General features: G+C 46.5%; 2 protein-coding genes across 2 annotated transcripts in view; both read right to left on the reverse strand.

Moving 5' to 3' along the window:
• Positions 1-2,029: 2,029 nt before the first annotated feature.
• LOC130402604 (phosphatidylinositol 5-phosphate 4-kinase type-2 gamma-like) lies at positions 2,030-9,478 on the reverse strand. Its single transcript, XM_056606832.1, has 10 exons — positions 9,130-9,478; positions 8,429-8,526; positions 7,645-7,741; positions 6,094-6,243; positions 5,494-5,640; positions 4,948-4,986; positions 4,494-4,607; positions 4,103-4,382; positions 3,779-3,882; positions 2,030-3,255 (listed from the first exon to the last, which is right to left on the reverse strand). Exons 1-10 carry the CDS (start codon positions 9,277-9,279, stop codon positions 3,175-3,177), a joined length of 1,260 nt encoding a protein of 419 aa, XP_056462807.1. The 5' UTR covers positions 9,280-9,478; the 3' UTR covers positions 2,030-3,174.
• A 1,330-nt stretch (positions 9,479-10,808) lies between these two features.
• Positions 10,809-12,500, reverse strand: part of LOC130402284 (insulin-like growth factor-binding protein 5) — a 2,899-nt gene continuing 1,207 nt past the window's right edge. Inside the window, exon 4 of the mRNA XM_056606429.1 lies at positions 10,809-10,913. Within this exon, the coding sequence (XP_056462404.1) occupies positions 10,809-10,913 (105 nt within the window). The remainder of the gene's footprint in view (positions 10,914-12,500) is intronic.

The following is a 12,500-nucleotide window of genomic DNA, read 5'->3' on the forward strand; positions in this document are numbered from 1 at the left end:
GATATATTGCTCATGACTCGCTCACCTTGTTTCTGATTTCGAAAACGAACCGTTCACTGCCAACCCCTGCTCTGGGATTAGACAGGAAAAACCCACCTCTGAAAGCAGCTCTTATCGTGATGTGACCGCTCATAGTACGTTCCATTAGATCCATCTCCATTTATCTTGAAGAGTAGATCATAGAAGTTAAAAGAATTGCAATATTTTTACTATTTGTATGAATCGGTGGATGTGTTGGTATCTTGGTTTGTTTACGTATGTGCTTGGATTCACCGCGTCTGAGGTATTGGTTGGGTCTCATTTTAAGATTGTTTATGGACAGATATATGTTAGAAAATATACAGAATGTGTATTCAGTGGCTGGTTCATGCTAGAGACTCATTTGATCATCACTAACCACAGAAACGACTTGGCTCAGGAACGGGCTAGTTAGCATTCACTAACGATGACGGCAAACACAGTTCTTGAATATTGTTGCTATCATTTAAAAAAAGGAAGTATAAAACTGTTATTTGAAAGGTTTTTATTATATTATCAGATTTATAAAGTACATTCCTACATATATTACAGTACTGGGTCTCTGTCGCCGTTTAGAGATTAACAGCTTTTGGGTTTCTCTTCGTTGTTGCCTAGGCGATCTGTCTTCTCTCAAAAACACTTTAAAGACTGAAAGTTCTTACGTTTGTTGTCTTTGTGTGACAAAAGGCAGTTATTGAGTTATCGAGGGCGATGCTAAACTCACGAACATGAATGAAGCATCAAGGTTCACAGCGATTTATTCTATTCTGGTCCACATGCAACGCAAACAAACAGATCTGATGCCTTTGTTTCGACTGAATGTATTACACAAGAAAGTTAGGGCCGAGAAAAAACACGAATGTTTTGATTTCTGCTTGAAAGAGGCTTCGACTCCAGATGTTAAAATCCACCAGCCTGCTCCTCAAACAGCCAATCGCGCTCCTCTCTAGAGGCTGACCCGGAGAAGAAACAGAACGTGTGTAGTGTTCTGCTAACTGTCCGTCAGAAGATATAAATACCTGGGATATAAAAACACTCTTAGCAGTATGTATTTTGTATTTCAATCTTAAATCCCTCCACTGATTGTACATGTGTGTGTGATGTGAGCATCTTTTCTCCATTTGTATTTTTTTACCCATGCAGTGAATCATGGAGCTTTGGCTATTAATAAATCTAGGCTACTATCCAAACACCGTCCGGTCTGGGTTGATTTGCAGATATTTCACTTTAAATAATGTGTGTGTGTGTGTGTGTGTGTGTGTGTGTGTGTGTGTGTGTGTGTGTGTGTGTGTGTGTGTGTGTGTGTGTGTGTGTGTGTGTGTGTGTGTGTGTGTGTGTGTGTGTGTGCGTTGATGTGTGGGTAGGTCTGTGAGTCAGCCAGCCAGTCTGCCATCTCGACCAGAGATTTGTTCTTCTACAAAGACGTAATTAGCAGTACAAACTCTGCTCCGAAGGCTTTGTGGCGGACAAAGCTCTTAATTACACGCTCAGGGAAACAAGCAGAACCTGTGGCGGTGAGGAGTAAACCGGACCGAACACGCTGAACGCACAACCCAATCTCCTAAAGGTCCCATATTATACCACCAGGTGTGAGTGTGATGAGCCGGGCTGTTACAGGGCTGGCTGTTTTGAAAATCGGCGTCTTCTGACATCTCAAGTGGGCGTGTCCACCTAGATGTATGACGGATAGATGAGCAACGTACACTACAGTCCACTGAGCAGGCTGGTAGAATGATCTATCCTGCACACATCTAGGTGGACACGCCCATTTCTGATGTCACTAAAACACAGGCAGAGGCAGATTTTCATAACGGCTTGTAACGGCTAATCACCCTGACCTGGTGGTATAATATGGGACCTTAAAGATGCTCTTGTTCTGAAGCACCTGACAGTTAAAGCAACACGCGCCGTGACTTCAGAACAGCTGTCACACCATGGAGTCACTTTGCATTTCTCTCAACATTGCTGCTCTTTAAAGTGCAGCAATGTTTCTATATATTTTGTTGTTTCGTTAATGGGGTCTTTACCGGACGTCAGGTACATTCATGCCCGCAGCAAGCTATGAGGACATCGAGGTCTGGACCGTGGCCAATAAGAACCTAAATACAACCGTATACAAAATCAACGGTTGCGAACTTCTCCGAGATGAGTAAATGCTTAATTCAGTTGACAGTTCTTTCTTTGATTTTTCCGTGTGTGATATCAAGAGGTGCGTGCGCAAGCCGAAATACAACCCCCCTCAGCAAAACAGAACCCCCACAACGTTAGCCGCACCTCACTATATTTGAAACCCTGGCTATGGCCTTGGGTCCACTATGGAAACATTAGAGATCTAAGGAGTCTATGTTCCTCCTCAGCTTACAGGCAGACTGTAACAGATCTAGTTCGTCAGACTTGGATTGTGTGAGGAAATAACAGCATCGGTTCTATGATGGAGGATTCTCCCTGGACACTAAACTAAGGGCAGACTGACGCGGACACGAGAAAACCATTAGTGACCAACAGGGCGAGACCGGATCGGACCGGTTGCATCTTCATGAGGAGGAGTAGCGCCTGTCTGTGCAGACGGCCCATTAGCGAGCGGGCCGCCGGCTCTGGGTCGTCCATCACCGCTGTTCCCTCAGAGCGCCACTTAGGAGATCTGAGCTTTCGTGTTTCATGGCTGTTTTGTTACGGTTTGCAAATGTAGACACACATCACTGGCGAGGGCTTAATTTATGGTCGGCAATCACACCGGAGGAAGCGGAGAGCCGAGTGCTGATTTGGCGTGCCGGCGGACAATATCGGCCTCCCCTTTGACGTTTAAATCAATGGCAAATTGAAAGTGTAAGTGAAGTCCGTTTAGTCGCTTCCTGGGTACGGATCTTTGAAATGAAAGTAGTCATGACTACAGAAGGAATCGCCAGGGGCTTACAGTGCACGTATGAAGTCTTGTGGATTAAATGGTGAGGCATCGCCATTCAATTACACGGTGAGCCGCTATGCGTTGGGAATGGGAGTCCAGTACCGTCGTCTGGTTCTTCACCTGAGGGAGATCGTCTAATAGCCGTCCATAAGATGGCGATTTAAGAGGATCGCGTTAAGGGAAGGTGGACTTGTCTTTCCAGTGCCGCATCAACGGTACAGTGAACAGAACCCAGACCTCAGACATTGGACCTAGGCAAAGATGTTGCAGATGAACTCTCTGAAGCGCTTGGCGTACTGCTCTGGGTGAACCGTGGAAATCTCTGCTCCCGCCTGGGAAACAGAAGAAAGGAGACGTAGTGAAGATAGAGCACTAGAATGAGAGGAAAGGAGACTGAGTGAAGATAGAGCACTAGAATGAGAGGAAAGGAGACTGAATGAAGATAGAGCACTAGAAAGAGAGGAAGGAGACTGAGTGAAGATAGAGCACTAGTAAGAGAGGAAAGGAGACTGAGTGAAGGTAGAGCACTAACTGAAGACGTAGTGCAGATAGAGCACATAGGAACTGAAGACTTAGTGAAGATAAAGCACTGGGAACTGAAGACTTAGTGAAGATAAAGCACTGGGAACTGAAGACTTAGTGAAGATAAAGCACTGGGAACAGAAGAAAGAAGACAAAGTGAAGATAGAGCACTAGAAAGAGAGGAAAGGAGACAAAGTGAAGATAGAGCACTAGGAACTGAAGACGTAGTGAAGATAGAGCACTAGGAACTGAAGACGTAGTGAAGATAGACAAACAGAGCAACCACGCCCCTCCACCACCACCACCAGGCCCCGCCCTGTAGGAGCACCTCACCCCGTGTTTGACGGTCTTGGCAGCGTGCGCGGCCTTCTTCCGGGTGTCGTACTGCGTCAGCACGTCGATGAGCCCCATGAAGTACACCTCCCTCCGTGGGGCCCCTGGAGACAAGCGTCGTTAGTGGGCCCCTCGCAAACCATCACGGCAGACCTGGATTCTACCTCGTTACGCAGACGCGGTCGATCTATGTGGATTTTGTTTGAGATACTTGTCAATGATGTGCATGCTAGGATCGAGCAGACTTCAGGCTTTAGGGATTCGAACCCAGAACCTTCCAGCCGGGAGTCCGACCCCCCGACCTGCCCCGTTGCCTCCACCTACCTTCGGCGCTCCGGATGGCGTAGACGTCAACGTAGGGGTCGTGCTCCCCGGGGCCCAGCGGCTTGAAGGCCCTCATGTAGCCCGCCAGGCCCTCCGGGGCGGGGCCGGGAGCCAGGCCGTTCTCCTCCTCCTCCTCCTCTTCCTCCTGCTCCTCTTCCTCCTCGGCGGAGCCCTCCTCTCCCACCTCCCCCTCCTCGCCCTCCTCCTCCTTCTCGGCCCGCTCGACGTCGTGGATGCCCAGCAGGAGGCTGTAGTCCATGATGCGCATCTGCACCAGGAACTAAGCGGGCGTGGGGAGGGTGAAGGCCTGGGTGCAGCGACCGACAGAATGGTGGTGCAGCGACCGCCGACGGTCTGTTGATGCGTGTGGTGTCTCAAGGAGAAGCTTTACCTCCACGTCCCGGTGCAGCTTGTCCAGGACTTTCTCCTTCTCCTCGGAGCTCACATACACCTTCTGCAGGTTGTTCCTGAAGTCCACGTCTTTGTACGTCGGCAACTCTTTCCCCTGAAGGTAAACCGGGGCGGAGACAGACACGGGGTGAGCAACAGAGGGGCGTACCTGAGTCTGTTGCTCTTGTTGTTATTTTAGTCTTTAGTTTGTTTTCATTCAGTGTTTGCCCGATCCCTTGGGCAGTAAACTCAATACATAATCCACTCTGTGGAATAACGGTAATGATGCTTTTAAAACGTTTAAAGCTAAATAAACAGCCACAATTCCCCGTGGGGAGGCTCCACTGGAATGTGTTTGATTAGATCACGGCTCTCTGACGAGTTTAGAACCACGCCATGCAGAAAAGAAGCCTTCACAGTTCACACATCGACTGGGTCGTGACCTCTGACCTCACCTTCTCCTTGAAGCTGGCCTCCCGGGACACCAGAGACCCCTAGAAGTGGAGACAGGGACCACAAGGGGTTGAAGTCAAGCACGTCAAGGATCAAGGAGCAGGTAGGGTTCAAGGGTCAGGGGTTAGGGGTCAGGGGTCGTCTCGCTCAACGCTGGCTTCTGAGAGACCCAGGATATTGGGGATCAAACCGAGAACCTTGACCCAGACCTCCCTTCTAACCTCGCACCTCCGACACTACTGGGATACACAGAGTATCTGGAGGTACTCCAGGGGTGGGTTACCTTGAGGCCGTACTTCCTGTGGACGGGTTACCTTGAGGCGGTACTTCCTGTGGACGGGAGGTTACCTTGAGGCAGTACTTCCTGTGGACGGGAGGTTACCTTGAGGCGGTACTTCCTGTGGACGGGAGGTTACCTTGAGGCGGTACTTCCTGTGGACGGGTTACCTTGAGGCGGTACTTCCTGTGGACAGGGGGTTACCTTAGGCGGTACTTCCTGTGGACAGGGGGTTACCTTGAGGCGGTACTTCCTGTGGACGGGAGGTTACCTTGAGGTCGTACTTCCGGTGGACGTGCAGCCGGTGGCTGAACACGTTCCTCATGACCAGAAGGTAGGCGTCCTCGCTCTCCACGCTCACACGGTACATGGCCAGGAACTGGGGCAGCATGGTGTTGCCGTGGCAGGTGACGATGTGCTGCCCGGAGACACAGAGTCAGCCTCGTTAACTGCCCACGTTCAAGAGCTTTTGTGTCGTGTTGCTTCATTTCCCTGCTCTGCTGCCATCTCTATTCCCACGACTATTGCACGGAGCGTGCTCACAGCCTCATCTCTCTCTGTTTGATATACAGTCTCTCATCTCCTTTTGCTTTGATGTTGTCGACTCTTTGCCGTGGCAACGGGCGCTATTATACTACCGTATTGCCATAGGATGGAAGAGGATTCTTCTGTGGGATGTGGAGGTATTTTCCTCTAAGGTCACACAACAAGGAGTGAGTGAGTGTGCAAAAGAGTCAGGAAAACAGCCACTGTCTTACATAAAACATGGAGTAGTTATGCAGAAATAGAATAAGTAAAACTCTTACATAAAGTAATATCATAGGATACTGTCTGATTAAAGAGAGTGGTAAGGTCCCATGTGACGTCTCACTTGATGGTACTCAGAGAGAATATTATGCATGTCTGCTACTTCTTCACTCGCGATCTTCTTCACCACCAGAGTCCCGTCGCATGACGTCAGCAGCTGCCTCTCTCCATGGCCTTCGCCATCCTTCACCGGAGGGCTGCCCGCCAGAGACACCTGGTGGTGAGAATGAGTATTACACCAAACCGAACCAACACCACCAAGTCGCCGGTGGTGGCGGCGTGGAGAGAAAAGAAAAAAAAAAAAGCACACGTCGCGGGCAAAAACCCAACCCCATCAGGCGGTGGCTGAGGAAGACGTAACGACTTTGTAAGTCCCTCCATCACTCAGAGACTCGAACGGAGACCCCCGTACATCAGCGTCCACTGGGTCTTTAATGTACTTTGGTGATCACTGGATCTATAAATCCAGGGCCAGCCAGGCCCAGGCGGAGGTATTGTTACACTGGGCTGATGTGTGGTCTGGAGTGATGGTGCTTAACTCACCGTCCACAGCGGCCCATAAACGGGCAGTAATTAATACCAACAATAAAACCTCCTCTGATGCGTCAGCACAGCAAGAAGGGAACGGAGAGCCTTATAATCTCACAAATGTTCCATTTCTTTATTCTTTCTTTTATGCATTTTTTTTTTTTTAAATTGAACCCAAGGTTGAATTAAAAACCAAAGGTTAAATTAAAGCTCTAGTTTTTTTAGTTATACGAGAGTGATAAACCGCAACAATGAATCCGTTTCTTTATGCGTTGCGACTCGGGTCGAACCCAGTGCGAAAAATAGAAGCGTGAGTGACGGTTGGGCGCGGATCAAACAGACTCGCGCATCACGTTCTATGCAAATGATGCGCAGCATTTGCATAGATATGCAAATATAGAAGGTAGACGCACCAGCCAACATTTCTAGTTGCAGATATCACACTGACAAAATCTAAGGTAATGTACATTGTTAACATTACTGTAGATGTGTTACAAGCTCAAAACAGGGTCAGGGTGAGGCTCATATTAATTTTAGTAATAATAACTAAATTATTATTTTGTGCTAAGAAACGTTCTAGAAACAATGGAAGTACTACGTAGAAATAGGGGAATATAGAGGGAATATCTATATAATGGAGAGTACTAGAGAGTCCGTCTAATTTATAGTCTGTCTATTGATTGATTTATACTCTTGATTACATAGAGTGACTGTCTTTATAATAGAGAGAATAGATATATACTCTCCATTATATAGAGGGAATGGAAAGTATAGATACACTCTCCATTACATAGACAGTCCCTGTATATATCTGAATATCTGAAATTCCTAACGGATAAATTAAGTTATTTGAATATATAATGGAGAGTGTATTTGCATATGCACATATATATACTCTCCATAACTGGAATTGGTCTGATAATATCACAGTTTCTACATCTTAAAACCCTTTTGTTTCTCCCCAAACGGCAGCCCTGGGTAAACCCAAGTCTAACTTTATAGTCTTCACAAAAAAACACATAGAAAACCCACAGACCAAAACTGATGGGTTAATATTCCTCTTTAACTGTGCATCCTCCGGACTCACCTGGTAGTCCAGATCATCTATCCCGAAGCGTTCCCGGAGGTTCCTGAACACCTGCGGACAGTACTCCTTGAACTTAAACTGTCCTGGAAGGTTCTCTCTGGGGGACATGAGGAGAAACTGAGTGAGGAGAATGTGACGATGCTTGGTGCTGTCATGTGATGTTACATACAGTAAGCATAACCGCCAACATGGCAGCAAAGACTTTTATTTATATATATATATATATATGTATATACATAGCATCTTATCCTACTTATCTTTGTTGCATAAGGGGAATGGGTCAACCCGATAGTTAGTGCTTGGCACTTGGTTCTATGAACATCCTTACTGTACCGACAGCGATATATTGTTGCTTCTCTTTATTCTGACAAATGTAAGTCCTTTTGGATGAAAGGGTCTTCTGTATATAATATACATATATGAATGCATCTTCTGATAATGTCTCTCTGGCGTGCTACAGCAGAACCCAAACACCAGTGCCTGCACAACAGTGTGAGTAAAGCTCACTTTCAATCCAGTCGTTATTTAATAAGACCTGCATTCCCGAGTGGATTATGAGTTCAAATCCGCAAACTGCTTACAAAGGAGGTTTTGTCCGCGCAACACCAACATGTTGTTCCTGCAGCCGGGGTAAGTATAATAGGCTAACACCATCTGATCATAATAACGTCAAAGAGGTGCTCCGGGACACTTATTCACAACACAGGCGAGACGCCCAAGGAGGAGCCGCTGCCGCCCGCTACCGCAGAGCTACGTGTGGTGACGATGATGATGAGGGGCCTACTTGTTGAAGAGGTGGTTGGTCACTTTCATCTTGGTGTTGGCTTTGAAGTCGTCTGGCAGCAGCATCACCGGCACGGGGACCTGGGCCAGGTCGTTGATCTGCAGAGCGGGCAGGATGATGAACAGAGGGCCCGAGCGCACACCCGTGCATGTACGCACGCACACATACACGTGTACGCATGTGTGCGCACACATACACACACTCACACACACACACACTCACACACACACACACACATTTACACATGCACACACACACATACACACACTTGTACGCACACAGACACACACACATGTATGCACGCACACATACACATGTACGCACGCACACACACATACTCAAGCGCAGACAAACACACAGTTGCACATACTCAAGCGCAGACAAACACACAGTTGCACACACTCACACAAACACACACATATACACGCACACACAGGCACAAACAAATACACACACACAGACAAACACACACACACACACACACACACACACACACACACACACACACATATACACACCCAGACGCAATCACACACACATAGACACACAAACACAGACACGCACAAACACACACACACACAGACAGACAGACAGACAGACAGACAGACAGACAGACAGACAGACAGACAGACAGACAGACACAGACACAGATGAAAACGCGCGTGCGTGAAGACGCACCCCTGTAATTGGACTGTACCCACCGTGTGATTGACTCCCCACATCAGCACGCTCAGAACGGGGTCACTCGCTCGGAACACCTCCACTTTCTGATGAACAAAGTGTTTCTTCTTTGTCTTCCGTTTGGGTGAAAACGAAGTTTGGGGATGTGAAGTTGCTTTCGGAGACGCCATGGTGCCTGTCCGCGCCTGCAGATCAACCAGAGGACGTCGATGATGAGCGGAACTATAAGGTTAACTTTATGGACTCGGAGTGGTCTGCGTGTGGCCTGGGAGACAGACAGGCCTGTGCTACCTAACCTGCAGGCTATGTAAAGCGTGGAGCAGCAGCCTGGGAGCAGACCGCACGATTTGCGCTGTAGTAAACGATCCTGCGTCCATCTGCGCAGCTTTCAGCGCATGACCTGCATACGCACGCCGGAGTCCGGAGGGGGATTAGTTTGACAGGTCAACATTACCCAAACAACGATTAATAGGTGTCAATGGAGTAATTTTATTCTCATTATAGGCTTCCACCTGAACTATTATATTCACTGTTTCAGATAGGGCTACAGCGCTGCAGGTTTGAACAATTATAATTACCGGAATACTTATTAGCTATTGAATGCAGATGAATGCAGTTAGAATATTTAGATCCATGTCCATATCTAGGTCTAGGTCCCTCTTCATAGATTATCTGGTTAGAAGAAGGACTTTTCATTCCTTATTTTCTTTATAGCCTACTGTATGATTGGCGTATGATGGTGACATTTTCCGCTCATTCATTTTTCCCTTTAGGCCTACATGTGTACGTCTGTGTATTCTACATTATTATAAATTATTGCTTTTAATGAACCAGTTTTACTTTCTTAGTTCCACTTCTCTTTTAAAACAGGCTTAGACTCTCAACAGGTCTTAACTCGAGTACATTTGATAATCTGTTGGACTCTGATCATATGAGAAGGATTAGCCCTATGGATCAGCAGAGATCACATGGCATACAATATTAAACGACATTATAGAAAATTGACCATCATAAGTTCTTGACAAGTATAGCCTCGTATCATAAAACCGCTTGAACAAGACAATGAACATGTTTGTTTATTTCTGCCTGTGGTGTTTATTTTCAAGAAAAACGAAATCGCCTTCTTTCCAGTGGGCTATTTCCAGGACTACAAATATAGCCATATGACACAAAAGTAACGTACATATTATTGAATTGACAGACAAAATAGAGCAAGTACAGAAATACAATTGCAGTGAGGTACAAAATAGTTAATATCATAAATACAACATGGCATTGCTTGACAAAAACGTATACTGATACAATAATTTAACCCACACAATCAAGGTCGTCGACTCACCTTTTGAGTCTTTGACCATCAACATATGATCCACTATCTATCTGCAGCTATACCACAATCCCTCAACCATGAGTACATACATTTATAGACCTCGTAATATTTGAATACTTATGAACACACATGAATATATATGAATACACATGAATACTTATGAACGCCCCGCTGAAACATGTTTCTGCGTGGAGCTGAACAGTAACTTGTTGTAAACTTCCAGTTTGAGATGTGACGCATCACACAAACGCTCCCCTCTTCACGACTCCGGTATAGGACCGAGGATCGACAAGGTAACGATCAGCGTCTCTGAGCGGGACCGGCGGTCCTGGGTGAGCTTTCCGCTCCGCAGAGGAAGAGCGGCTCTCCTCAGGCCTCGCTGACGGGGCTGGCGCTTGGGGGCGTGACGGACGCTCCGCTCTCATCCACACTCCAACAGCTGGCCCGCTGGCCCAAGCCTTTAGAGGAGCGACACTGGGCCGCCGGAACAGCACAACCGTTAACACGTATCTATAAAAGACTCAAGATTAACTTGTTCAGAGTTCACCTAGTCTCTGAATAGCTTACCCCCTCCCTCCCACACCTCTCATATGCACTTACTGTACGTCCACACCAGGAGCGACCAAAGCGTCAAGGACGCTCTGGTCGCTCACAAAGTTTCGCTGCGAATTTTTCTGTTCGCTTTGGTCGCTCAAGTCGCTCATGACGTACAATTCAATTATGCAGACGCATTTAAAGGAGCCGTATGCGTTTAGTAGGCCCTACAGACAGCCATATATCAAATAGTGAACTCTCCCATACACCTTGGCCATATTGCCGAGACGGTTTTGCTTGTTCGATAAAGTGCTTCGACAACAAGTAGGACAGTGATTCCCCCCAATATAAAAAAAATCCTAAAATGTAGGCTAATTACAACCGAGAACAAAAAACCCTGCGTGCTGTAGTAGTTAAAATATGTTTCACTGATCTGGATCTGCAAATCATGATCTGCACTCATTCGTCGCATTCAAAACAAATAGACATTGGGACACATGGCTCATTTGCATATACGTGCACAGGACTGGTTGGCTCCCTAAGGCAAATAATGGAACATATCTATCTATCTATCTATCTAGGCCTTTCTGTCTATCTATCTATCAACGCGTGTCTAGTTTTAATGTGATGTATTGTGTGTATTATCCAGTCAGACTTGTTCTGTGTGGTATTGTAGGCTACTGTCCTGTGTGGGACGAACCACCTAAATGGATTCCCGACGATTTGTGTCGTTTGGTATTAATAAAGACTTGACTATCTATCTATCTAGACTATTTAATTAAAAATTATTCACCTCAGGCTCCGTGAATAGTGGGGAATAGAGGGATAAAAGACAAGAGATATATCCCTTGTCATTTATCCCTCGTCTTGTCGATTAGTTTGTTTATGTGACGATTTCAAATACTTTTTTGGTTTTGTTTAAAGCATGCTACACGCGATTGTTTGGTTAGATTGGTGGCATGTAGAGCAAATTATAATGATTCCCGCTTAAATACAAACGTTCTAGATGTAGCCTATAAATAATCCCGTTTATCATCACTTGATATCCAAACCACTATGGCGTTTCGATCTCTGAACTGAAAAAGGGTGGGTTCGTACAACACCGGGTGCCCAGTTACAGCCGCGATTAATACTTCAGCCGACATTTTGTTCAGTGAGTGAATAAAGGTAGGTAGGAACCAAAGTGCCTGCCGATGTTCCCTGGGATCCACGCAAGAGAAGAGCGTCTACATTCCGATTGGCTGTCAGTGTTTGGTCGCTGAAGCGAATAATAGTCATTTGCATAAAGTTAAAAAGTTTTCAACTTCTTTTTGACGCTCTGGTCGCTCAACTTTGGCCGCTGGTAGCGTTGGTCGCTTTGGTCGCTCTGGTCGCTCTTGCCCATAGAAAGTGAATGACTTCCGGCGATTTGGTCGCTCAATTCGCTTCTGGTGTGGACGGACAGTTATTGTGTGTTGTACGTCCTGGCACTTACAAATAGTACTTAGCATTGTGTAGCATCTTATTTTACCTTTCTTTGTTGTATAC

Source organism: Gadus chalcogrammus, chromosome 13, assembly GCF_026213295.1.
Source record: "Gadus chalcogrammus isolate NIFS_2021 chromosome 13, NIFS_Gcha_1.0, whole genome shotgun sequence".
NCBI lineage: Eukaryota > Metazoa > Chordata > Actinopteri > Gadiformes > Gadidae > Gadus > Gadus chalcogrammus.

Coding starts and splice junctions, on each gene's coding strand:
- LOC130402604 (XM_056606832.1), bottom strand. CDS start 9,279: ATGGCGTCTCCGAAAGCAACTTCACATCCCCAAACTTCGTTTTCACCC. Junction 7,742..8,428: donor ACCAACCACCTCTTCAACAA/GTAGGCCCCTCA, acceptor CATGTCCCCCAG/AGAGAACCTTCCAGGACAGT. Junction 4,987..5,493: donor ACCGGAAGTACGACCTCAAG/GTAACCTCCCGT, acceptor CTCCACTTCTAG/GGGTCTCTGGTGTCCCGGGA.